We start from the raw sequence: 27,115 nt of genomic DNA on the forward strand, positions 1-27,115 counted from the left end.
CACAAGCACATATATCCCAATATCAAAACGTATATTGACTGGTATATGACCAAGCTTATACTAACAGAAGACGCCTACACAAATGGATATACATGTGGAAAGCTTATATTGTATATTGTAAATAAATGCAGGTATGCAAAACTAGAATCACAAAGCTAACTACACAAGAACCAAAATATTAACAGCTAAAACGCATGAGGAAACTTAAATCTGGTTGATTTGAATTTTATCTTTAATGTACCTGCTTCTCAGCATGCTTATGAAATGAAATTTGTTATTATGTCGTATAATATTGTTCTGACAATAAAAATTGCAATACTTTAGTAATGTACAGGCCTTCTCTGAGTGGTAAGAACTCTCTTGAACAAAAGTGCCACGTAGAACATGGCAGCGTTGTGATGAGGAAGAATTTTCAAGGATTGGGTGAAACATGCGAATGCATTGGTCAGCTGATTTTCCTGTGTGAAGCAATAACCCAGAAGATTTAATGCCGTGTCTCTATGGAATATGCCTGGTTCCATCCTAATCAAATTAATCATGCTGTCCATGGCAACCTGTTTGTGTCTCTCCTTCCCTTGTCTGCTGAAATTGAGGTACTGAAAGAAATGGAGACATACAAGTGAATCAACCACACCCCAGTCATACCAAAAATGAACACGTTCACGTCTCAGAAGTGGGGGAGATCCACGTGACCTGAACATTTCCATCTTCAGTGATATGGGTGTTATTGAAATCTCTGACTGAATATAGATTACAGCAAAGAATGCTTGAGTCTGCAGTAGCTCCTCTGTACTGAATCTCTTCGTGCAGAGTCTTTCAGAGCGCGAATACATGTTATGCTTCAGTATCCTGGTTTTGTTTGTAGTACCCACTGTAATTGAATAAATATACCTCATCCACTTGTCACCAATATGTTGAAGACATGCTTCTGTTAAATCATAATTCCTAAGTTCCATCCCCAATCCACATAGTTTAAGTCTTACTGATGTAGCATCACAGTAGACGGCTAAAAAAAACGAGTCATACAACTTTGTAATATTATGATGTCAGTGAAAAGCAGATATGGAGAATAAAAACAATCACTGGCCACATCTCATAACAGATGCATAATAAAACCGCATCATATTTATTATTGTGTTAAAATGTTATTTAAAGCAACATACATAATTCGATATGATTTAGATATTCTTTTTTAACAATTGACATTGCAAAGAATGTCTGTGAGCCTTGCAGACAGTGTGATATGATATAGTTTTAATTCAACTCTGTTCAAAACTTTGTGCATATGTTTATGGCATTAGTCCAAGAAACCGAACAAATTTTAAGGAACACTGAAGCTTTACACAGAATAAACTAAAATTTTAAAATAGCATACGATGACTCCAACTATTCTGCGGAAAAATTAGTAAACTGAGGCCTCTATCGAGGTTAGATGAAAACGAAAATTAAGTCAACAGAATATTAATCCTAATTAAACTGCACGCGAGAGCATTGTCTTTTCAAAAGGTGATCCAGTGTAATTTTATTTTTCACAGAACTCTTGACCATAAGGGTTCAGTTAGCTTAATAGTTGGCGAGGAAATGAAAATGGCGAACAAGATGGCCAGAATATGAAACAAATGGTATATAGATTCTTTATTTCGTTGCCGTTTTCGCTAACAACGTTTTGAATATTTTCAAACCCGATGTAATCCAAGCGGTGCTATGTTCTATACAGAGCTGCTATGAAAGGAACGCCTTATGAGAGTTAACCGGTATTTCTCTACATATGCAAGATGACTATAGTCTGCTCAACAACAATATATAGTTTTCTTAACTTTTGGACTAATAAATATATAACTAACTATCGCTCATGAGATTGAAACAGACTTAAGCTGCATAAGAATTATTCGTTCGCTAACATGCGCTAAACGTAAATAACGATCATTCTATAAGACGGGATGTAAAGTGGAGTACTGTAAAATGTTGATACAAATCTGAGTGTCTTTCAAACATTGTCATTGTCAGAACTTTGGTTATAAAATATACCACAGAATCAACCATTGTTTTCCAAACTGATAAAGCATATTTACGCGAAATGAGTGTCATTCCTTGAGTAACCTTGAAGTAACAGCCACTATATAGCTACTATTTAAAGCGAGCATCATTCAAAACCTATAAACAAAGATATTGAGACCTAACATGAAAAGCGCGTTTTACTCTGCTCTAGCTTTATACGTACCTAACAAATCGTAAGTCTGCTGATAGTGACCTGCCACAACAGATAGCCATGAGTCAAATATGATGCAAGTCTAGCAAAAACTAAAAACATATTTCCTATCTTCAAATAATTCGATCAGATTGGACATCGAAATCCCACAGAAAAAGTATTTTTGTTGTAGACTACCTGGGTTGCCTATGCAAACATGCTGTGTACTCATTCATATTTTACTGTTTTAGCTTAGTTTCTTTTTAATTAGTAAAACCAGTATTTTCGTTGCTTGAAAACTTACGGACCTTTAAAACAATATTTCACACAACGTTTTGGTCGTGCATGTCGATAAACTCTATGCTGATCGTGCCATTTATGGTTCACCAAATCAAGTAAATATATAAATAAATAAATATGGATTTTGAATACTTCAGCTTCATTACTGAGAATAATAACTGTTGGCGATTGTACTCCACATGATCCATTTACATTGGAGGTGGAGGCTGCAGTCATTAAATAGTTAACTATATATTTTTACAGATGTATACCACGGAGGGTGGGGTCAGACAGTTTGGTTGCCCCTGGCACCAGATGTTTTGGCACACCAAAATCCACATGCGCTAGAGGGCTTGGGGAGGTAAAACTCATTTTGGACTTCCTCGTCGCCACGGGTGCCGTTTACCTTTAGTACGCCATTGTTAGAGATGAACCCCACTTGCACCCCTCTTCTTTATATGTGCGGACGCACAAGAACCGAATATAAACCATGGGTAAAGTCCAATGTATCACTTTTAAAGTAAAAAGCTCAGTAAAATGTTTATACTAACCAAATAGTACCTTTTCAAACATTTTCCGGACATTTTAAAATGTACTCTTTTTTCCACTCTAGTGACACATAGTTTCCCGGGATGATTGGTACATTCTCTTGAAATAACGTTTAAGAGCTATTGTTAATTCACAATTCAGTACAAGTGGGGGGAGGATGGTAATCTGTGAAGAAATGGCTAAAAATTATGGTAATAGTGATGTCCCAGCAATATGCTACAGCGATATGGAGGCTGTGTGTAGTGAAAATGAAGGGTCACTGACACTTATAAATTTAGTGGCAAGTAAAAGTGGATTTTCAACAAAACGTAGCTAAATTGAAAATAAGCTGTTTTTTCTTCTTCACACTGTTTGCAAATATAATGGATTCAACTCAGTTCTAAACAACCGCGGCAGTGGTTCCTAAAGCACGTTGCGAAATCCTGTACTGGCCATATGCTGAATTTTATGATGAAGACAATAACATACTTCTTGATGTATTTTTGCAATAATAATCACATACAGTTTTATCCACAAACATTGTTATGTTCACCAAAATAAAGAGTCTTGATTATTCATATTTTCTGCTGACATGTCTGAGAGTATATGTTGAAAGGATCTATTGTTCCAGAATTTGTAATTCAGATTTCTAAATTTTATTACCGCTACATATTGAGTCTTGAGGAAAATCACTAACTACTTCTTTCTTGGTATCCTAATCATGGTTTCAAGGCAAACTATACGAAATCTAAGACTTTGATCTAATATGTTTCTTTCTGTAGACCACCGGACATATTAAATTGCCTCCTTGTATTCTGGTTCCTAAATCATCTTTGCAAATGACTACACTGTGCAACAAGATAAACTAATTTATCCAGTGTTTAAATGTAATGCACCAAAGAACATAAATAACTAGTCATCACAAATACAGTAAAATGTCACTCAATCACCACTAACGTATACAAAACTAATTGTACAAATAAGTGTCAACTCTTTCCGTGGTTCATTTGACACACCATGCAATCCAGTGTAGAAAAGCACATGGATATATGCATGCATACGTCATATATTCTCCTTTCACGGAGATTGTTGCACTATACTTCGTTTCACATGTACGATTAGTGACAATCGTGACATCCGCCAGAACTGTATAAGTATCATCGAGTAAAGTATACAACTGCTTGTATATCGTACCTGATCAGTTTTTAATATTTGTTACAATTTGACTTTGCCTTATTTTGATTTGTGGGAAGTGCCTTCTCAAACACTAGCGGAAGCACATAACACAAGTAGAATAGTTCTCATACTTGCAATTAAATTCAATATACATCCCTTGTATGCATACATATAATGTTTATTTAGTATACATATATAGACGGGTATTAAGATCGAGAGACTAATGATGCCCGAAGACATAAACTTTGGCGGATTAATGCGTAAGAGAACTACGTTCGGTAAGTATTAAGATCAAAAAAGTAAAATGTAAACAAGCAAATAAGTTGAAGCTGCGAAATAGTGAAGCACTTTCAATAGTGCCTTATACATTATTTTTGTGTAAAATTCAGGGACATACCTAAGAAACATAAGTCACATGGATTTTAAAAATAAATATTTCTGTTTTATTACTTGCACATTTAGTGAGGCACTTGGAATTCTAAATGTCACTCATGGACGCCATATAATCTAGGTAAATCTTCGTGGTTATGAAATATTTATGCTTTAGTCCCCTTCACTATCATTGCACCAGGGAACGATCTTTGAAATACATTACAAATATGTGTCTTGTTATCGTGCTTACATATATACTTCATTTTTAATACACTCATGTAATTTGGGCCGATGGTCAATCTTACAAATAAACATTATTATTATTATTATTATTATTATTAAAGAAACACGCGAATTTTAGTTCATTCATCATTTGTGACCGGAAATTTGGGAGGCGGGGGGTTAAAATTTGCACCATTTTCACGTACCCAGTCTCCTCTCGACACAAAGCAAAAACCGATGTCGCCACACGTCAGGTTTATTAATGCTACATGGTTTTGAAGTTTAGTAAAATATAATGATGATGAAACCTATACATTCTAAAAGCTCAAATAAACAAAGTTTGTCTATGCTTTATACTAAATGGACACAGTGGAGAAATCATACGAACGTTAAGAGTCGTGCTAAGAACTAGCATTAATATTAGTACCCCTAATCAGCTACGTTATGAATACGACATCGTAGCGAACTATTGGTCTGTTCGGCAAAATTTTCCCGTCCGTCCAGACTCATTAACTATGCTTGACATATACTAAACAGAATTAGACCAAATTTGATAGACAGGATAATAGCCTTGACGACTTGAAAATTTGCACAGCTGATGCCAATCCGTCATCAAAATATGGCCCCCATTATTGCCAAAACATAGGAACAAAAAATTATTTTCTTCAGTAGCTGTAGAGAATGTGAACATATTTGACAAGATCTTTCTAGTTTGTATAAATGTTGCCCAATCTGTAACCATATATCGATGTTGTTGCTAAAATTGCAAAAAGCTTCGAACTTCTACCTCGCAAAAATTGCATAACAGAATTTGAAAAGATTCGACTGAAAGAATTAAAGCATCAAAAATTTCATTTATGTACACATGTTGTGGATCTAGCATCAACTATGCCTATAATTACTAAATGTAGAAAAATGTTTTAACATTCTTTAAAACTGTTAACCACATTTTACAGAAACAATCAATGCTTTGAGGTCATTCAAGATTGTAAAACTGATGCCGATCCACCCTCTAATATTTATATCAGTTTTAGAAATGAGAAAGCTTTAAATGACTTATCCAAAACAACATAACCTTTATTAAGAATGTAGGCATGAAAACTTTTGAAATTTATATGATTTATATAGATCTGCTATAAAATATGGCCGCCATTACTAAAGATAGAAAGTTTGCAATTTTTTAAAATGATAACATGGGAGTAAAATCGTTTGCACAACTTTATATAAGAAGAACGATGTTCCTGACTTTTCTACAAACCATAGGGGTCTTTCAGTACTAAAATTCTTGGTCCACTGCTCATACATTTGGTTATGAGGCAGATGTCAGTCACATGAGCAATATCAGGACCACTTGGAGCTCATTTTGTCTGTTTCTGTTTTTTTTTTTTATAAAAAAAGTTTTCTTTGTTGTTAAATGTTGTTTAAAATCAAGTTTCATAAAGCATCTAAAGTACAACCATTGGTCCAAATTCACACTTCAACGTTAATCTCACCTCATGGTTTCGGGAGAATTGATCCAAAATACAGTCAACACTGGCTGTATCAAACTCACTCCTACTTTCAGAAATTTGCGTTTGTTTCAAAATTGAATTTTCTCTGTTTGCAAAAAAACCCCACAACAATATTGTATTATGCACATAATCGTATCAATAACTTGATGGATTTTATTACTGTTAAATATGATTAAACTGAATACAATGTTAGTAGTAATGTGGGGCACTATAGGGACAAGGGTACTTTAATGTTAAAAAGGGTATATCCACTATGGGGACAATGGGAATTTAACATGGGGAATTTGAACATGGATGGGTTTGTATAGGGACAAGGGGACTTATCATTACAAACAGGGTATATCCACTATGGGGACAATGGGAATTTAACATGGGGAAATTGAAAATGGATGGGCTTGTATAGGGTCAAGGGAAATTGAACATGGATGGGCTTGTATAGGGTCAAGGGAAATTGAACATGGATGGGCTTGTATAGGGACAACAGGAATTGAACATGGAAGATTTATATAACACAGACAATACACAAACACTGATACAACATAAAAAATTTTGAGGCAAGAAAGTCATGTCTTTTCGAGACCAATGAGGGGCCCTGAAAAGGGCCTTTGGGTTTATGTTAACATCCTTTCGTTAACAAAGAGTGCATGGCATTGGTCTTCTTCTCTTCCTTAAACTTTGTCTGACTTCTGGTCCGTAGATCATCACTCTCTTTAAACAGCCTTGTCTCTCCACATAAATTCTTCTTTTCCAAACGCTTGTATCCGTCCTCCTGACAATGACCCACGATGATCTGACATACATGGGTAAGTCCGTATGGAACAGCATTGACGATACGAGAATAGAGGATTCTACGTCGGTCCACATGTTGGTGACGAGAACAGGTGAAAGAATGCAGCGAACTGCGGTTATTTATAGGGGAAGGGAGGATCAAAACGGATTGGGTTGGTTGACCAATCCAAACACGCGTTACAAAATTCAGTCACCCCACGTCCAATCCGAAGAGAGCAGTCTGTGACGTCACATTCCCTATATAGAGGCGCTAGCATTTGTGTGCAGTCAGTCCATGCGACACCGTTTTCAATCATGAAGGAAACTCAGAAGACAATAAATGGGGGTGTACCTGTAGTGGAAACGAGAAGCGATGAAATAGCAGCCACTACCCAAGTGAACACGGACCTACTTCCAGAAGAGGCTACTTTTAATTGGGATTTTGTGGATTTTCTTACCTCGCAAGAATTTGTTTCGGTACCAGTACCTTTGCCAGTACCTTCTCCTTCTTTACCACTCACTGATCATTTCAAACAGAGACAGAAAGAAGAATTGGAGAAATTTATGCAGTAGCAAAAGGAAGCAGAACAAGTTTTTCTTCTTCAACAACAGCGAGAAGAAAAGGCAAGAAGGAAACGACAGGAAGAAGAAGCAGCGAAGAAACAAGGGCGTGAAAGTCAAACGGTCACGGTACTTTTAGACATTTTAGCAGAGTTAAGAAGTCTGAAACAATTCTATCAGACTTCTTTATTACGACCGAAGAGAACAAGACCTTCCCGAGCTAAACAATCCAACTCTGTGACTACGCCCTCTGTACCACCCTTAATGATTTCTACCCAAGCATCATCGACAGGAGGCAAACCACAAGTAGGCCTTGGCCGTGGCAAAGGCTTAAGGCAGTTAAAGTTGATTTAAACCAACAAAGACCCAAATACCCATTTCAGGGCCACCCATTTCTCTCGAAACGAGATAGTATTTCAATTGCCAACATCAATTAAAACTCAAAAAACCCTCTTTACCCTTATGGTATGTGTGAATGTATGAGTGCGTGAGGGTAGATTCTTATTCTATAATATAAAAACTAAGAGACACTTACGTTTTATGCGTGGTCTATTCTGATCCTAATTTTACATTCCAATTCACGGCACAACATAACACTTTAAAATGTTCACGAGCTTCTTCTGTGTCTGTCTTCACTCTCTCTGTTTTTTAAATTTCTTCATTGGCACAGTTGTTTTCTCCACTTCTTCCTCACTTTCTTTTTGTCTTCTTTTCTTCTTCTGTTTCTCTTTGTGCACGTGTCTGGGTTCTTCCTTCGGGGAGGGTACCTCTTCTTTTTCCTGTCCATAACTCCTCTCTTCTTCTTCTTCTTCTTGCTTCAGTTGTTTTTTTAGGGCAATATGAATACCAATGTCCTTTTTCTTGACAATGATAACAGGTATCTTGACTTTTGTCTCTTTTAGCCCCTGTTTTGCTTTTTTGACGGTCGAGACACTCTGAAGACCAATGTCCATTCTTCTTACAGATATAGCAAGTATCTTGACTTTTATTTCGAAAGGAGGGTGAATAGTCCGTTGGCTTGTCTGAAGAAAATTTTCTAATGACCCCTCGCAAAGCTCTGATCAAAAGTTCGATCTGGGCAGGTTCTTCCATCGTTCTGCTCAGTTTGAGAGTGAAATGAATAGTGGAAGGGTAAGACACACCCTTTATATACGCTGGTCTGTCATGGATACAAAGTAACACATGGTGTTTAACAAGTAGTCATTTGACCTTTTGCAGTCAAGATGAAACAATCGCATTCATTCGTGAAGAAAGAAGAAGAAAGTAAGAGGCAGAAACGTGATCTATCGCCTCGTACAATAGCTGAAGTCTTGGCGCAAATTCATGCCAGTAGTTTTGAAGATGACATGAGTGAACCAGAATCCAGGCCCAGAGAGTCTGCACTTAGCCAAAGTTCACCAGTAAACCCTGAAAAGTACTATCACATTCGAGAGACGGATAAGCGCTCCTCTAGAAAATTTAGAACCACGGCTTACACTTACAGGGTGAAGTTTAAAGATTTCAAGTCCGACGTACCTATGGATAAAGCAGAAGGGTTCACCAGCGAGGTGTGGGATTCTTTGTTAACCATACTGAAGCGACAATGTCAAACCAAAGAAGACGATCGCTTGAGACTTTCTATACATCACGACAGCTTGAAATCCCCTGTTTGGATCGAGTTTAGCATCCCCGCAGAATTGGCACCTTCCAAAGTCATGGAAAAGATACAACAGGTACAACAATCTAACGACCAGTTTCACATCACCGATGGTAAAGCTACACTGTCCATGACCCACGTCTCTCCTCCTCAAGGGACTGGACGCAAAAAGGTCTTATTGGTGGACGACCTTCGTAGCATTAAGCGTAGCCTCGTCCGAATTAACAATCTTCAAGACCAGATGTGTTTAACCAGGGCTATCGTGGTGGGACGAACCTACGCCAACAAGAACGACATGGCAGAATGGAAAAGAGCCTGGGAGAACATTCGAAAATCGGACCGAGCCAAACAACGAAATAAAGCAGAACTCCTGTTACAACAAGCCGGCCTGTCCAAAGATACACCCTGTGGCATTCCTGAAATGCAAAAATTGCAAGATGTTCTAGCTCCATGCTACACCTTTGAAAGTGTACCCTCAACAAGTGCGCTGGCCTCTGTTGTTTCGAGGCCAAGATTTTAAAGATAGAAAATACATTCACGTTTATCATCACAATGAACATTTCGATGCCATTACCAATATCACCGGATTCCTGGGATACAGTTATTACTGTGAGAAATGTGAATATGGCTATAACAATCGAGAGCAACACAAACATTGTGGATCGAAATGCAGGATGTTTGGCCTCTCAACCCTGTCTGGACGAAGGACAAGAACGAGTGCATTGCCCAGCTTGTCAGCGCACTTTTGTCAGCCCTGCCTGTTACCAACAACATTTAAAGACACAAGGTTCACAGCAGAAATGTGCTTGTCAACTCCTGAGATTGTGCCCTACGTATGGACAAGGCATACGTACCAATAATGCCAAGGCACACGTATGTCCAGGAAAGAAAAAATGTCACATGTGTCACCAAATCGTGGACTTGGAATATCAATGCTACATTCAAAAATACCAACTCAAGAGGAGGAAGATGACTACAAGAAGAAAGGCAATTTCATCTTTATCGATTTCAAATGCATGCAAGAGACTGGCATTCACATTCCTAATTTCTGTGTGGCTCATCGAGCGTGTGAAACGCGCATTCAAGAACCTATCTTTAGTCATTGCCCTCACTGCAGTAAGATTCTTGGAGGACGTGAATTTTTTTTTCGAGGACTGAATACGCTGGCCGATTTTGCCAGATGGGTCTCAGACCCCATCGACAAGACGTGGAGCCAAGAGGACATCGAACGTTACGGAGATTGTCATCGCCATGCCACAGTGATGGCTCACAATTTTTCGGGATACGATGAACAGTTTCTTCTCAGATACTATACGGAACAAGGCACCGAACGTCCTAAAGTCACTTTGAACGGAGCCAAAATCATATCCATGCAAGTGGGACAAGTGCAGTTTAAAGATTCAATGAGTTACTTGGCCATGCCTTTGAGCCGAATGCCTAAAACGTTTGGAATGACAGAAATGGCCAAAGGCTACTTTCCACACTTTTTCAATACCGAAGCCTTTCAACACGCTGTTCTACCCCATTTGCCTGAGGCTGACAACTACGACCCGATAACATGCGCACCGAGCAACGAGAAGCTTTCTACGCTTGGTACCAGACTCAAGCATCGGACCCTTTCGACTTTCAGGAAGAAATGTTAAAGTATTGTCGTTCCGACGTGGACATTTTACGACATTGCTGTGGAATATTTCGAGAACTGTTCATGGAACACGGAGGGGACGATCCTTTGAAAGAAGCCTGCACCATTGCCAAAGCGTGTTCGTTAGTGTACCGCCAACGATTCATGCCTGAAAACACCCTGGCTGTCATCAGTCCTCAAAAGACCAACTTTGTCAAACGTCAATACTCGGTCAAAGCCCTACGCTGGTTACATTACTTGTGCGACAAGGAAGACAAATGGATTCAGCACGCCCGCAACGGAGGGGGTGAAAAGACCATTGGAACGTATTCGGTGGATGGCTGGGACTTAGAAAACCCCAAGATCGTGTACGAGTTTAACGGTTGCTTATTTCACGGATGTCCCGTCTGCTACCCTGAACGTGGCACTAAAAATCAGTTTTTACAACGAACCATGGAAGACTTGTACCAGGCCAGTTTTCAGCGACGCTTGAAGTTAGAACAGCAAGGATACCAAGTGGTGGCAATGTGGAAACACGAGTACGATCACCGTTTGAAAACTGATCCCGAGTTTAAGCGCATCGTGGAAAGTTACAAGTTGATTGACCCCCTGAGCCCGAGGGACAGTTTGTACGGAGGAAGGACAAATGGCACCTGTTTGCTGTACCAAGCCGACGAAGAGAAAGAAGAAATCATATACTTGGACGTGTGCTCACTGTATCCTTACGTGTGCAAATATTGTCACTTTCCTGCAGGGCCCCCGCAATTGCTGACGGAACACATCGACCTGGACAACATTCGACAATACGAAGGCTTGATCAAGTGCAAAGTCTTGCATCCCACGGACTTGTGCCATCCCGTGTTACCTCACCATTGCCAAGGCAAACTGATATTTCCTTTGTGCCGTACTTGTGCCGAAACGTGCAACCAAGACCACCCTTGTCAACACACCCGGGAAGAACACGCCTTGACGGGAACGTGGGTCAGCGTGGAATTGTTTAAAGCTCTGGACTTGGGATACCAACTGTTAGAAGTGTACAAAATTTACCACTTTCACAAGACACAACAATACCGCAAGGGTGACCAACTCAGAAAGGCATTTTCGCAGACTACGTGGATACCGTTTTGAAACTGAAACAAGAAGCCAGTGGCTATCCGTCCTGGTGTCACACTGCCGAAGACCAAAAGACATTCAAAGAGAAATACCGGGCACAAGAAGGCATCACTTTAGATCACATCGAGAAAAACGAAGGCAGGCGATCATTTGCCAAAGTGATGTTAAATTGCTTGTGGAGCAAAATGGCACAACGACCGTATTTACCCAAGACAGAATATTTGACAGAACCTTCCCGCCACTTTCAGATGATTCACGACAAAACGAAATTCATGAAACACGTGGACGTCGTTCGTGAGGACTTGATCTTAGTCAATTACGAAGAAAATCTGGACTTTGTACAAGCCGACGAATTTGGAAATGTCATCATTACGGTTTATGTGACAGCCCATGCTAACTTAAAATTGTACGAAGCTTTAGAACTGTTAGGGGATCGTGTCCTGTACTTTGTCACGGACAGTGCATCTACATCGATCGCCCAGGTCAAAGTCACCCTGACATCAAAGGAGACCGTTTAGGAGCCTGGACCGACGAGCACCCCAACGAGAAGATTTTAAGTTTCGCTAGTGGTGGCCCTAAAAATTACGGCTACGAATACCGGGACAAACAAGGAGAAGTGTACACCGAGTGTAAAGTGAAAGGACTGGCTCTCAATTATCGTACCAGTCGAGTGGTGAACTTTGTGGTATTGAAAGAAGCCTTGCAGTCTGGAGAGGATGAAAACTTTAAAGTGACCACCCATCAACCGAACAAGATTGAACGTTTACCCACTCACCAAATCGTCAGTCGACCCTTGGAAAAAGTCTATCAAATCGTGTACCAGACGCGAGTGCGACTTCCGAACCACTTCACTTTGCCGTACGGTCACGTCGATATTGGTCAGCAGATAAAAAGGGACGATGTTCAAGATCGATAGTGTATTATGAGTTCTAAGGCCAAGCAAACAAGATGAATTCTTTCAGAGAAGCACGAAAGAAGTTCAGAGGACTGTCATGGACATTCCTGAAAGACCATTTCGGGAGGACACTTGTGTGACAATACCTCATGTAAAACCTGTCAGAACATTACACCCTGTCCTTAGGACATCTTAGTGACCAGACAATTGTTGTACAGAGACTTGTTTCTATTCCACTTTGATCGTTTTAATGTGCATTTTATCGTTGCACATAACTATTTGGCTGTGATGTATTTTAGTCCTTCGTGTTTAGTTTTGAAACATCAATAAACGTGTCCTAAAAAAGTATAAAAACTCTTGTCTTGTTTGTCTTCGTGTCACAAGTGATATTCCTGACACTATGGCTACCTCTGCTGTCTCTGCTCCCTCTTCCTCCACATTCAAAGTCATCGACGAACACTTAGATCGTGCCATTTGGGAGCCTTTGTATCTTCGTCATCCCTTTAACATGCTTATTGCTGGAACTAGCGGTTCAGGCAAAACCGAATTTGTCAAACGCTTGATCGAACATAAACATCATTTGATCGATCGTCCACCTCAACGAATCGTGTGGTGCTACAAAGTGTGGCAGTCAAGGCAGTCAAGGCGATTCCATCGTGTTTGTGGAAGGCATTCCAAACGAAGACGACGGAATCGTATCTGATCCCCGTCAAACCCATATGGTCATTTTCGACGACATGTTAGGAGAAGACGATGGAGAAATTAAACTGTGGTTTACTTGCAAAGGGCATCATCGTAATGCCAGTGTCATTTACATCACTCAAAATTTGTTTCAACAAAGTAAAGACCATCGTACCATCAGTCTCAATGCTCATTACGTGGTCTTGTTTAAAAGCCCTCGAGATAAAGTGCAAGTCTTAGCCAAACAGTTAGGAACGCCTTGGCTAACTCAGGCGTACGACGATGCCACTCAAACTTCACACGCCTATTTACTCGTCGATTTGAAACCCACTACCCCGATTATTTGCGATTTCGTGCCCATTTGTTTCACCACTGGTGTCAAGACGGGGGGGGGGGGGCTGTCCTGTACACGTCTCGTCCTCGACTTGACCCCAAAAAGTCTATAAAAACCTCAGACACTTTTCGTCTGTCTCATACAGTATCAACATGACGTCCCTTCAGTCTCATATTCCCGTCATAGTGATTCGTGCCTTGTATGGCATCAGCCGTGAAATAAATCCACAAATACGTGCTCGTGTGTTAGAAGCCAGTCTCAGAGAAGTCTTACGATGGTTTACGCTGACAGCACGTCAATTACTGCAAGGTATCATTCAGATTCCTCATCAAACCAAACGCTTTTTTGATAGAAACAAAGTAGCCTTCACCCAACTGGCCGATCCCCTCATCGACACTCAAACCAAAAAGCAAATCATTTTGAAACCTGGAGGGAGCGGTACTCTAGGAGGTGTCATCATTCGCTCCCTCTTAAGATGGGATCCTAATGCCTCCAAAGTTCTGCCCCCCCAAAAAAAACCACTCCCAAAAAAGCCAAACGAAGTCCCAAGAAGAAAAAGAGCAACGGTGTCAAGACCAGGTCACCACCCTAGAAAAAGAAAAGCCCACAGAAAAAGAAAACCCCACAGAAAACAGCTGCTGCCCGCAAGAGAGTCACTTCGGCCAGGACGCAACCTTACATTCGCAAACCACGACCTGCAAAGACGGTGACCGCGTCTCCGGTAGCCTCAGGTTCATCCACTTCTCCGTTGATGACCCCATGGAAGCCCGTGTCTCCAAGAACGTCTCCTCTAATGGCGACACCCTCTTTTTTAGTTGCAGTGGCAGCTGCTCACAAAGTACCTGCTCCCAAAATCAAAGTCCAAGAGAGATCGGGCATGTTACAGAGTTTACTGGATTTGTCTAACCAAGAACTGACTCGATTTAGTCCGTTGCGAACCCCTCCACGACGCGTGATGCCTGTCCTCAAGTTGATACGACGTAAAGACAATCAGTGGCGACGCATTCCAGTATAAAAAAGGCTTGGGACAAAGCATGAGTATCAGTGTTTTCTGTGCTCCTGAAGACTCAAAGATGTCACCCCCCAAACAAAACCCCTCATCTAAACCCGAAAAGGAAAGAAAAGGAAAGGACTGCCTCCTCGTTTAGTCAAACATGGGGACATGTCGTCTGTCCTGTCCAAAGCTTCTCCACCCATGCGAAAAAACTCATTTAAACGGCCTCTAAAGATGTCATCGATACCATGTGCGAATGTTGTTTGAACGTCTTGAAAGGTACGATCCCTTTGTCGAAACACCAGAAACAATGCTTAGGCAAACATCGTTACGTTCTTCGCCATATGGTTCAAAAGAAAATCCCCATTCGTCAAAAGAAGAAGATGTTGGTCCAACGTGGAGGAATTTTGCCACTATTGTTAGGACCTTTGCTGACAGGAGTCTTGGGAGCCATGCTGGGAGGACTCGTGGGAGCAAGATAAAAAGGACCTCTGGAGACCCTAGATCTCAGACGTGACCCTTGACATCGAATGGAAGGACGAAAACTAGCTTTAGTGCCTTACAAACGATGGATGGAATACCATCGTTGGCAAAAACAGCGGACTCCGCACTTGCCTTCCAATCCCCATTTGAGGAGATGTCCCAGTTACAACACGAATTGTAGTCATTGATGGATCGTCAAGATTTGTCCGAAACAGAAAAATCGCAAAAGTACGGTCAACTCTTGCAACGACTGCAACTCTTTCACCAGAAAGCTTTAGACGAAACAGCTCTACCCACTCTGAAAGATTTCAAGACCTTGATGAAAAGTCCATCCCCCACACCACCACCAATACCATCCCCAGTGGTCATGAGAGACCCTACCCCACGAAAGCTTGACGAAGAAGAGATACGAGAAGCTTTCAAACACCGTCAACAACTCCCATTTCTAGTAAGATTGCAGCGTCCTTGTTGACCCCTTCCCCCACACCCCAACGAGAAGAAATGAAAGCCTGGGTTAAAAAGATGATGTCCACTCCTCCTTCGACAGAAGTGAAAAAGAAAGAAGCGAAACCAGAAGTGAAAAAAGAAAAGAAGACCAAAGCCATTCAATTACCACCTGCACCACTAGGTTTGACTTCTACTCCCATGGCCCAACGGATACGTAAATCCGTTTCCAATCCACCCTTTCGCCCCGTCCAAAGTATCATCAGCGAAGAGTGGGTGACTTATTAACAACAAACGAAATGGAGAAGGTGTTAGCCTGCATTTACTACGACCCATCCCATCCTGCAGGTTACGGTGGAGTTCAGAAATTGTATCATGCTGCCAGAACTCGACTGAAAAGTCTCCGTTTACCTCAAGTGCAACGATGGTTACAAGAACAAACTACCTACACTTTACACAAACCCATTCGACGCAAGTTTTCCAGAAGTCGCACCCAAATGGAAGGCACCGATCATCAATTGCAAGCAGATTTAGCCGATTTGACCAGCTACAATCGGGGCTACAAATATTTGTTTTGTGTCATCGACGTCTTTTCCAAATTTGCCTGGGTCGTGCCATTGACTTCCAAATCGAGCAGCGAGTTAGTACGAGCCCTGCAAGCGTTGTTGAAATAAAGCGGTCGTCATGCTCTTTGATGGCAAACGGGCAAAGGCACCAAATTTCTGAACCAAGCGTTCCAAAAAGAATTAAAGAAACGTGACATTCATTTTTTCACCACTGAGAATCCCGAAACAAAAGCCAGCATCGTGGAATGTTTTCAAAGCACTTTGAAAGAACGCATGTGGAAATATTTTACGCAACACCACACTCTGAAGTACATTGACATCTTACCGTACCTGGTGCAAGCGTACAACCAATCTTACCATCGAAGCATTGGACGTGCCCTGCAAGGGGTGACTCCCGACAACGAAGTGCTGGTTTCTGATCGCCTGTTTGGTACGTCCCCGACGGTGGCTATCCCCAAGAAAGGCGATGTGTTGGCTGTGGGAGATTGGGTGCGCATTGGCAAAACTAAACGCACTTTTGAGGAAGGTTACTTGCCCAACTGGACTACCGAATTGTTTCGTGTAACTGGACGAGTGCATTGTCGTCATCCTACCGTCTATAAATTGGAAGACATGAACGGAGAAGTGTTAAAAGGAACGTTTTACTTGCCCGAAGACGACGTGTACGACATCGAAAGCATTGTCGAACGCAGAACCCGAAAAGTGGGCAAACGACGAGTCAAAGAAGTCAAAGTACGTTGGAAAGGATATCCACCCAGTTTTGATTCTTGGATCGACGCTTCGCAAGTCATCGACTATAAAAAGAAGTGACCATCATGCCCTTTCTCACAGACTCAGCTACTGCGACCACTCCTTCACCCAGTTCATCTCTGCAAGATCTACAGAAACAACCCTTGTGGGTGTGGTGTGGAGAACGTGTGCCTAAAACGCAAATCATCTTTATCTGCCAAATCTTTGTGGTATATTGTGTCATCGGTACAGCCATTACCAATCTGAGTTTGCAACAAGGAGACAAACAATTGTGGACCATTTTATTGAGCAGTTTCATCGGTTACCTGCTGCCCAATCCCTCCCCGAAATTCTCCTCGAACGGTAACAACGGGAATCTTGCGTCTAGTGTCAGTCACCACTCCAACAACAATAACAACCCCATTTTGGGTGGAGACACGTCTCTGACTTCTAGTAACCCCTCGGACAGCCACAGAACTCTGGAATTATGAACAATAACAACCAATTTTACTTAAACTTATCCAGTAACAGTTCCATGGAGGTGTTTCCCCACAACACTTTGTGCTGTTACACGGCCAAATTACCTCAGGCCATTCAGTTAGATCACGAAGCCTATTGGGAAGTGACTTTGGTAGAGATCATTCACCCGACACAAATCAAAAACATCACCGAGAAGCAAAACACTTTCCAGGTGAAAAGCCTGAATGTCCAATTGCAAAAAGAAATAAATAAAATCGGGTTTTTAGGGGACACAAGACCAGACAGCAATCCATCCTTTAGTATCTACACACTGAAAATTCCTTCAGGGTTTTATCTTAGTGGTGAACGGTTGGTGGACACTATTGCGGACCGGTTCTACTAAGCCTTTGGCAAAGCCCTGAACAGAGCCAAAAGAAGTGTGAAGATTGAGTACATTAAAATGGCTTTTCGCCTCGTGATCAAATTTCAGGATACGGACACATATTCCCTCAGGTTTAATGGTAGTTTGTTTGAAATTTTGGGTGGGCATGCACAGATGGTCGCAAACAATTTGAGCCCCAAGATCAACAGTAATATGGATTTTTACAGGGCTTTTGGAAACCCGGTAGAACTGAACGAAAGACTGAATTTGATCTTTGTGTACTCCGATGTGGTGGAGTACAACCTAGTGGGACACACCTCTGTGCCGTTACTGCGTGTCATTCCTTTCAAAGTGGATAGTACCATGGCCAGTGACCAGGTAGGTGCAAACACCTATCACGTACACCGCGAATTTATATATCCTCGCTATTTGCCCGTCAATAAGTCGTATTTGGACACTGCCAACATTGCTGTAAAAGGAGATCTGGGACAAAATATTCCATTCTCCAAAGGGAAAGTCACGGTGAAACTCCATTTTCGAAAACGATTCTCTAACGAATTGCAAGTCATGTATCCAGTGTACCGAGGCGTTGCTCGACAGCGAGGACACGGTTTAGGAGATATGTTAAAATTAGCCTTTCGTTCGGTGGCCACAGTCTTGAAACCAATGGTGACACGCGGATTGCATGCCTTGAAAGATGCGGCATTGACACAAGGCAAAGAATTTCTCCAAAATGTCATCATTGACAAACAAAACCCTAAAGAAGCATTCTTGAGGGCAGGCAAAAATGTCTTGCTGCAAACGGGTAAAGACATTTTGGGCCGACGAGAAACTCCTATAAATACCCTGAACACTAGCGAGTCAGACATACCTGCTTCCCTGACGAATCAGCAAGGACAAGGCAGAAAGAGACAACGAAGAAAACACCCTTTCACCAGTCTTCACACTTCTGAAGCTAGAAAGACAAAGAAAATAAGAACTGTTCGAGACTTAGACGTTTTTGATTATTAGAAAAAGAAATGATGCACCAAGAGTCTTGCGCCTGTTCCAAGCCAGAACTGGATCTGTTTGCCATGCCACCCACCACAATGACGATGAAGGAATCTCAATGGGTCGAATTTCATCCCGTATCCTCTTTGACGGATTCAGCTCCTATCGAGTTTGAAATCAAAGGACAACTCGAAGATTACATCGACCTGAATAGCAGTTACTCGTACCTGAAAGTGAAAGTGATCAAAACGGACGACACTGCTCCAGGAACCGATGCTAGAGTAGCTCCCGTCAACAATTTCATGCAATCCTTGTTCAGTGAAGTGGATTTGTATTTGAATAACAAACTGGTCAGCAGTAGCATGGATACTTACCCTTACCGAGCGTACCTGGAAAATCTCTTGACGTACGGAAAAGAGAGCAAGAACACTCATCTGGATGCTTGCGTGGTATGGAAAGCTGACACAGCAGGGGAGAACACGTTTAACGACACAGCCCTGATAGCAGATGACGATCCTCACAATGTAGGTTTTAACGACCGTAGAAAGAAAAACCTGCAAGGACGAAGTTTAGAACTGACGGATTGTTTGCATTTGGTCATGTGGTTGCAAGAGAAGTATTTGCTGAACGGTGTGGATATGCGCCTGAGACTGAATCGCAGCAGTACCGCATTCTATTTGATGGCCCATGCTGCCGAGTACAAAAAAATCATTCAAGAAGCCAGACTCTACATGCGACGTGTGGAAGTGTTACCTAAAGTGGGAAACGACATCAGTCACACTTTGAGCAGAACGAACGCCAAGTATCCGATACGACGTGTGGAAGTGAAAACTTTCACTATTCATGCTGAACTCCGATCCAAGATCCAAGATCGAAGAACATCTGTTCCAAGGACAGTTACCCAAATGTTTAATCGTTGGCATCGTGAGCAACGCAACACTCAACGGAGTCCACGAACAAAATCCATTCCAGTTTAAGCACTACAGAGTCTCCAAAATTGAAGACAGTCGCGATGGCAATGCCTTGTGTACCAGACCTTTCGAGCCTAAGTTTGGTGACAGGAATTACTTGAGATCGTACTTGTCCCTGTACGAAGCCACCGGACAGTTAGGAACCAACACCAGGCACGGCATTTCTTATGACGATTATGCAGGAGGCGATGCTTTGTGGGCTTTTGATTTCACTCCAGACCAAGGAAGTAACGAAGGACATTTCCACCCCATAAAATCTGGTCAACTGCGTGTGGTACTTCAGTTTACAGAACCTCTACCCCAGACGGTGAACGTCCTCCTGTATGTAATACCATAGAAATCAACAGTTTGAGAGACGTCATATTAGTCTATTAGAAACCATAGAAGACTGTTATCCCTCTTTACATAGGCTATCATGGTTATATTTTGTCTTTTAACTAGGAAACGTGGTGTACATCAATGATCCCACTGACTTCCAACAGTGGAAATCTCAATTTCATTCACAATGTTGTGAACCTTGTTCAAAATAGATAGTTATTGAAACAATGTTTGTTAGTTGAATTGAATGGTTAATTTTTAAAAATTTGTGAATTGCTAGTTATGAGTTGTTTGAATAAAAATGTTGTGTTTTGAAAAAAATGCGTTTGTCGTTTGTTTTGCCATGTGTATCATGAACCATGTTCTTTGACTTCTCTCTATCCCTCACATCACACTATTTTAGCGTTTCGACTCGAAACCGTGTAGGGATGTTTACCTTTGCGTTCGCGCTTTTACCATAAAAGCTGGGTAGTCTCCAGTCTGATCATCCATTGTTGACTCATCCTCCTACGAAGATGTGCTCAAGATTAGCTAAACTGAACGAAGCCTACGTCAATTTGCATCGTATCAGGCAAAGCCTGATACCGAAGCCTGAAGAGACAGAATGTCAGAATGTTACAAGTCACTGAAGACCTGATAGTAGAGCTCTTGAGAGAGGAAATTAACAGGGAAAAAGAAGAATGGACGGAGAAGTACAGACTTCAGAAACAGCAGAGAGAACAGAGAGAGAGAGAGAGAGAGAGAGAGAGAGAGAGAGAGAGAGAGAGAGCAGCAACAACAGCAGCAGCAACAGGAACCTAACAGAGGCTTTGTCGACTACCGTGTCGACACCAAAGAGTTCTCCTTCTCTTTCCGAAGACGCAGACCCTATCCTGTGAGAAAAGTCTGCCACCAGACGAGGTCACAATCTTAGATCCTAAAAGATTGCCATCACTTCGTTCACACACACAAAAAAACAAAACCAGCCATTTTCAGGGCTACCTCATACTCTAGAAAAGAGATAATCATTTCATTGCCAACGCTAGGTTAGTCAGTTAGTAAAAATAGAAGTGCGTCTATAAGCACATAATTTCTTTATCTTGGTTAGAAAGTGTGACTCTAAGTCCTTCGTTTCCGTCACGAGTCAAAAAATGTTTAAAATATTAATTGTCAGTACAAAAAAAGTGAGTGAGTGTTTCTTTTAGGTCAGCGCGTTTTGTTTGGTAATCATATAGGTAATGTAAGATTTGGATCTTAGGGGATGTTTTCCGTCACGTCCGTGCTTCATGTATATATAAGAAGCACTCATCAGTCAAGCTACCCATCGTTGGTTGATCAACAGTGCAGAATGAGTAGAATGAGCAGCAGACTGACTAAGTTAATGGAACTTCAGATGCACCTGGAGTATGCCAGGCGGCTCCTGGACGAACTGGCAGCGGAAGCTATTGTTGAAGAAGCCAGGATAGAGCAGGAGGAGGAAGAGAGAAAATGAAAGAAGAGGAGGAAACGAAGAGAGGGATCCGACCTCACCTGTTCATGAGACCAAGTTGTGAGGTGAAGCCTATGGTGAGGGAAGCTCCACAGGCAATGGTTGCACCACAGCCAGTAGCTGAACCACAGCCACAAGAAGAGCGTCAAGAACAACCACAGCCGGTACCAAGAGCTGCTGTCCCCCAAATATAAAACTTGGAGGAGGAAATGGAGAGAGAGAGAGAGAGAGAGAGAGAGAGAGAGAGAGAGAGAGAGAGAGAGAGAGAGCGGGAGCCACGGCAAGGACGGCATCCTCGGGTGTGGCACAGAAGAAGAAGAGAGAGGGAAATCTTTAGAATCCCAGAAACTGAAGATTGGGGTGCTGAGGCTAACCATCAAGCCTCTGCACTCCCAACCACAAGAGTGAACGGGGAGAATGACTGGAGTAGACGTTGTGTTTGTGGTGCCAGACCCAGAATGTGCCGTCATTAACCAGGTGCATCTGGAGTTCCAGAAAAACAGCCCTTTTCAGGGCTAACCAAAAATCTAGAAAAGAAAAATTTCAATTTGCCAATGTGTGAATGTGAAGTAGTGTGATTATAAACACTCACTCCTTTTCCTTGTGTGATTGTGTGTGTGTGTGTGTATGTGTTTGTAAGCGTTCACGTACGTTTGCGTGGATGATAGATTATTGGGTTTTGTAAGCTATCACGTAGAGTGTGTGGTTATTAAACATTCCCTTTGTGTGGATGGTATGTTTGGGTTTTGTTTTTTGCTGCTTCGCGTATGTGGATAGTAGATTATGGTAATGTTTTTTTGCTGCTTCGCGTGTGTGGATAGTAGATTGTGGTTATGTTGGTTTTAGCTTCTTCCGTGTGTGGATGGTAGATTTTGGGGTTTGATTTGGTTTCTTCTCATGTGTGGATAGTAGATAATGGTTATGTTTTCAGCTTCTTCCTTGTGTGCATGGTAGATTTTGGGGTTTGATTTGGCATCTCCGCGTGTGTGGATAGTAAATGGTGGGTTTGTTTCTGCTTCTTGGCGTGTGTGGATGGTAGATTTTGGGGTTTGATTCGGCTTCTTCGCATGTGTGGATAGTCGATTAAGGTTATGTTTTTAGCTTCTCCCGTGTGTGGATGGTAGAGTTTGGGGTTTGATTTGGCATCTCCGCTTGTGTGGATAGTAAATGATGGGTTTGTTTCTGATTCTTCGTGTGTGTGGATAGTATATAATGGGATTTGTGGACAGTAAAGTAAGAGTTTGTTTTGCTTCTTCGCGTGTGTGAGGATAGTAGATTTTGGGTTTGATTGACAAACCCATCCATGTTCAAATTCCCCATGTTAAATTAACATTGTCTCCATAGTGGATATGCCCTTTTTAACATTAAAGTCCCCATGTCCCTATAGTGCCCCACATTACTACTAATGTTTATAGAAATGAACAGGCAGCGTATGCTTTTAATATTGGGTAAAAGCAATTTTTCAGATATTTTCTATATGTAAATACCAGTGTTTGAACATTATAAGGTTATATACATCATCAATGGTCATTGTTTTCATTAGAGAGATACTTTGTTTTGACACAAAGGCAGTTTGTTGTAGAATGGAATACTGGAATAATATCAAGAATGACAGGGTCTGCAGGTCAAGAACAAAGTATGTAGTGAGAAAGTAGGAAGATGTTGTGACTTTTTTGTTCTCAGATTTCATTGTATTTGAAGTCAACAATATTTTGATTCCAATTGGTGAATAAGGATTTCATGAAAACAATTGTTGTTACATAATTGTCACTGCTGATTTTTAAATATTTTGTTGAATGTTTACGAACAGATTCTCTTTGCATTCCTATTTTTGTCTTTTCTTGTCTAACGGGCATAGGGTACAATAAAAATACCAATATTAAGCCACTGAAGGCACATCACACGTCGCAATTTCCCGTCATGTTTGATTTTAAATGTGTTTATGACATTTTGCGACATTTTCTTATTTAATATTTATCTCCTCAGTACTTGCTTCAGTGCTATCTGTGTTCTTATTTATTTCATTTTAGTTTCTTTTCACAATGGCATAGCAAGCAGGGTTTCATTAAATGTTATCACTCTTGGTTCCAGTACTAGGTTATTATCCACCATTTCTTGGTTCCTCATCTTTGCTTTGCATCAATATTTTTGTCTTTGAGAGGTTCTGATGTGGCAGTATGTGGGCAATTGTTGACACAGGAAGATCCCATGTGACACTTACTCGACCTGCTTGTCATATATAGATTGTGCACAAATGGATGGCTGTCAAATTGAGACTTTGTTCCAATAACTGCCATAGCATAATTGGTATTCTTGGTAAATAAAGATTTTGAAATTAGAAATTTAAAACATTTTAGCAATTATATATTTTTGACTGGTATATGACCAAACTTATACTAACACAGTCACATAAACAAAGGGATATACATATGGAAAGCTTATATTGTATATTGTAAATAAATGCATGTATGCAAAAATAGAATCACAAAGTTGAACTACGCAAGAACCAAAATATTAACAGCTAAAACGCATGAGGAGACTTAAACCTGGTTGATCGAAATTGTATCACATTGACATAAGAGCAAAGTTACATCCTGATTGTTCTAACTGTATGAAAGTTGAGTATTAATGCATTCTTTAGAAAATGTATTTAAGTACTTACTTATTATTGCAGTCAGATTAAAGTAGAATGATTTGAAGAGTGGGTAATTAGTCACTGGATATTTGTCCCAGGATGCCACTTTTCCTGTCACAATTTCATTGTGATTATCAAGAAGAAAAATACTTAATTATTTATTTCATTGATCGTCCATGAGAAGACGCTGGATATAAATGATATGTGATGCGCGAGAAGGCATTACAATCTTTTATTTGTTAATTTGTTCCTTTGTTGTAAACGAAATGAGGACATAACCATCAAACATGCTACCAATCGTAAGCAGCATTCATTTCAGACAGGAAGTCATTATGGCAGTCTTTATAAACAAATAATTGTGGTTGAAGTGCGCAACCAGTTCACATTCTTTATTGCATTTATGACATATATTTAATGCATTTTCTTCTCAGAGTTATTGAATGCAAATTTGTTACTCTACCTAATATTGCTTATGAAATGAAATCTGTTGCCCGGTCGTATACTTTTGTTGTATCAATTACAATTACCATACTTCATTTAACGTACAGGCCTTCTCTGAGTGGCAAGAACTCTCTTGAACAAAAGCGCCAAGTAGAACTTGGCAGCATTGTGATAAGGACGGATTTTCAAGGATTGGGTGAAGCATATAAATGCATTGGTCAGCTGATTTTCCTGTGTAAAGGAATAACCGAGAAGATTTAATGCCGTGTCTCTGTGTAAGATGTCTGGTTCCGTCCTAATCACATTAATCATGTTGTCCATGGCAACCTGTTTGTGTCTCTCCTTCCCTTGTTTGCTGAAATTCAGGTACTGAAAAAAATAGAGACATACAAGTGAATCAACCACACCCGAGTCATACCAAGAATGAGCATCACATCTCAGATGTTGTGGTGCTCCAATTGATCTGAACATCTCCATCCTCAGTGGTGTGGGTGTTATTGAAACCTCTGACTGAAGGTAGATCACGGTAAAGGAAACCTGAGTCTGCAATAGCTCCTCAGTATTGAATCTCTTCGTGTGGAGTCTTTCGGCGAATGTGTTCATGTTACACTTCAATACAATGATGTTGGGTTTAGTATCCACCGTAACTGAGTATATATACTTCATATAATAGTCACCAATATGTTGAAGACAAGCCTCTGTTAAGTCACAGTTCCCAAGTTCCATCCCCAATCCACATAGTTTAAGTCTTACTGATGTAGCATCGCTGTTGATACCAAATGAAAGAAAACCTGACGCCAAAGTCACAAGATAGTCTACTTGCTCGTTGGACAGAAAGCATGCATTTTCTTTGCAGACTGTAACAATATGGAATCCTAGGTGCAAGCAAATGCTCATCATTGCATGCTTTAGAGGATATAACATGATGTCCGACAAATGCTTAGAAGCAAAGATCATTCTTTCAAGATAATCAAACAGTGTTGAATAATTGAATGGAATGTGTTGAATTATAGAACATCTACAATTAAATGCAAATATGACACTATAGCTGTAATCACAGTCATTCTCATTGATGTAGTCTCTGTTTAACTTTTCAGCTATCAGAACAACATCTGAGACATGGTGAATGCCCATTCCACTGATTATGTTTGCCAGAAGCTGCCCCAAATAACAACATTGTAACCCAAGAAGAAAACTACAATCATCTGATAGAAGATATCTGAGTTTCTGGACTAAATCAAATTGTTTTGCACCAACTATATTCCTGTCATAGATATTATTTGTAACAATGAAATAGTCTGGACAAAACCCGTTTTTAGCCCAATCATACAGTTGTCTCATACAAAGTATGAGACAGTACAGAAGATTTTCATTACTCCACAGCTCACGTGGTGTTGTTTCTCTCATCCACAACATGCAAACTTTGCAATGGTAGCTAGAAAACGCATCTTTAAGAACAGGTTCAATAAATGTTTTTTTAACCATTTTCAGCAGTATGTATACTTTCATCACCGTGTCTTCAAAAGACCTCACGAGGTCCCTTTCAGCTATTGAAAATGATAACCTCCACTCTGTATGTCTTTCAGGGCTGTGTGGATGCCCAACAGATGTAAGAAAACATCCATAACCCCAGGCATTCTCTATCTGTTCAGGTGTAGGCCATCCATAGGCTCTCTGACGCTGAAACCATTCATATCCCTCCTGTGGCCATTGTGAACATCTTAAAGCAAAAACACTGTCACAGGAATACAGCTCGCTACCTGTATCAATTTGCATTGCTGGACCTGATACAACAGGGAAGTCGTCAAGGAGAATAAGATGATGTATTGAATTTGATAATACAGACCTGTTTAATGAATCAATAATTGTAAATTTATTCCTACTTTTATTCCCGTATATTGGTATTGGAGTATTGTCTGGTGTTATGTATATTTCCTGTAATTTTACATAACCAGGATGAGTGAAGTCATCCTTCACCATAAGATAATTGTTCTTGTCTCGCTGACAGTCATTTTGATGAGTGATTACCTTTTGAAAATATATATCCATCAATAGGTCTATATCTGATTGTAGTCCAGGTCCAGTGGAACCCTCCCCTCTACTCCCGAACACATACGTTCTCGCTGGACATTTCCTGAGAGCCATGCTCATGCTACTGAACAGCTCAAGCCCAGTGGCAATACTAACCTTCCTGTCTCGGTCTTCGTATGAGTAGCCAACATTATCCAGAATGTTGGATAAAATCTCCGATACATTATGGTAATATTCCGGGATGTGGCGAGTCATATCAACCTAAAACACGAGATGAAATTATAAATATCACAATTATCATTAATATAGTTATTATTTC

The 27,115-nt window shown here is 40.7% G+C and overlaps 1 protein-coding gene across 1 annotated transcript; it reads right to left on the minus strand.

Annotated features, from left to right (window-relative positions):
• LOC149799336 (uncharacterized) lies at positions 1–27,051 on the minus strand. The gene is made up of 3 exons (XM_089958182.1): positions 24,871–27,051; positions 2,222–2,291; positions 1–1,006 (listed from the first exon to the last, which is right to left on the minus strand). The coding sequence occupies exons 1-3, from the start codon at positions 27,049–27,051 to the stop codon at positions 321–323; spliced, it is 2,937 nt and encodes a 978-aa protein (XP_089814308.1). The 3' UTR covers positions 1–320.
• Between the last annotated feature and the right edge of the window lie 64 nt (positions 27,052–27,115).

This window comes from Sinohyriopsis cumingii, chromosome 5 (genome assembly GCF_028554795.1).
Source record: "Sinohyriopsis cumingii isolate HCF-2022 chromosome 5, ASM2855479v2, whole genome shotgun sequence".
Classification (NCBI taxonomy): Eukaryota; Metazoa; Mollusca; class Bivalvia; order Unionida; family Unionidae; genus Sinohyriopsis; species Sinohyriopsis cumingii.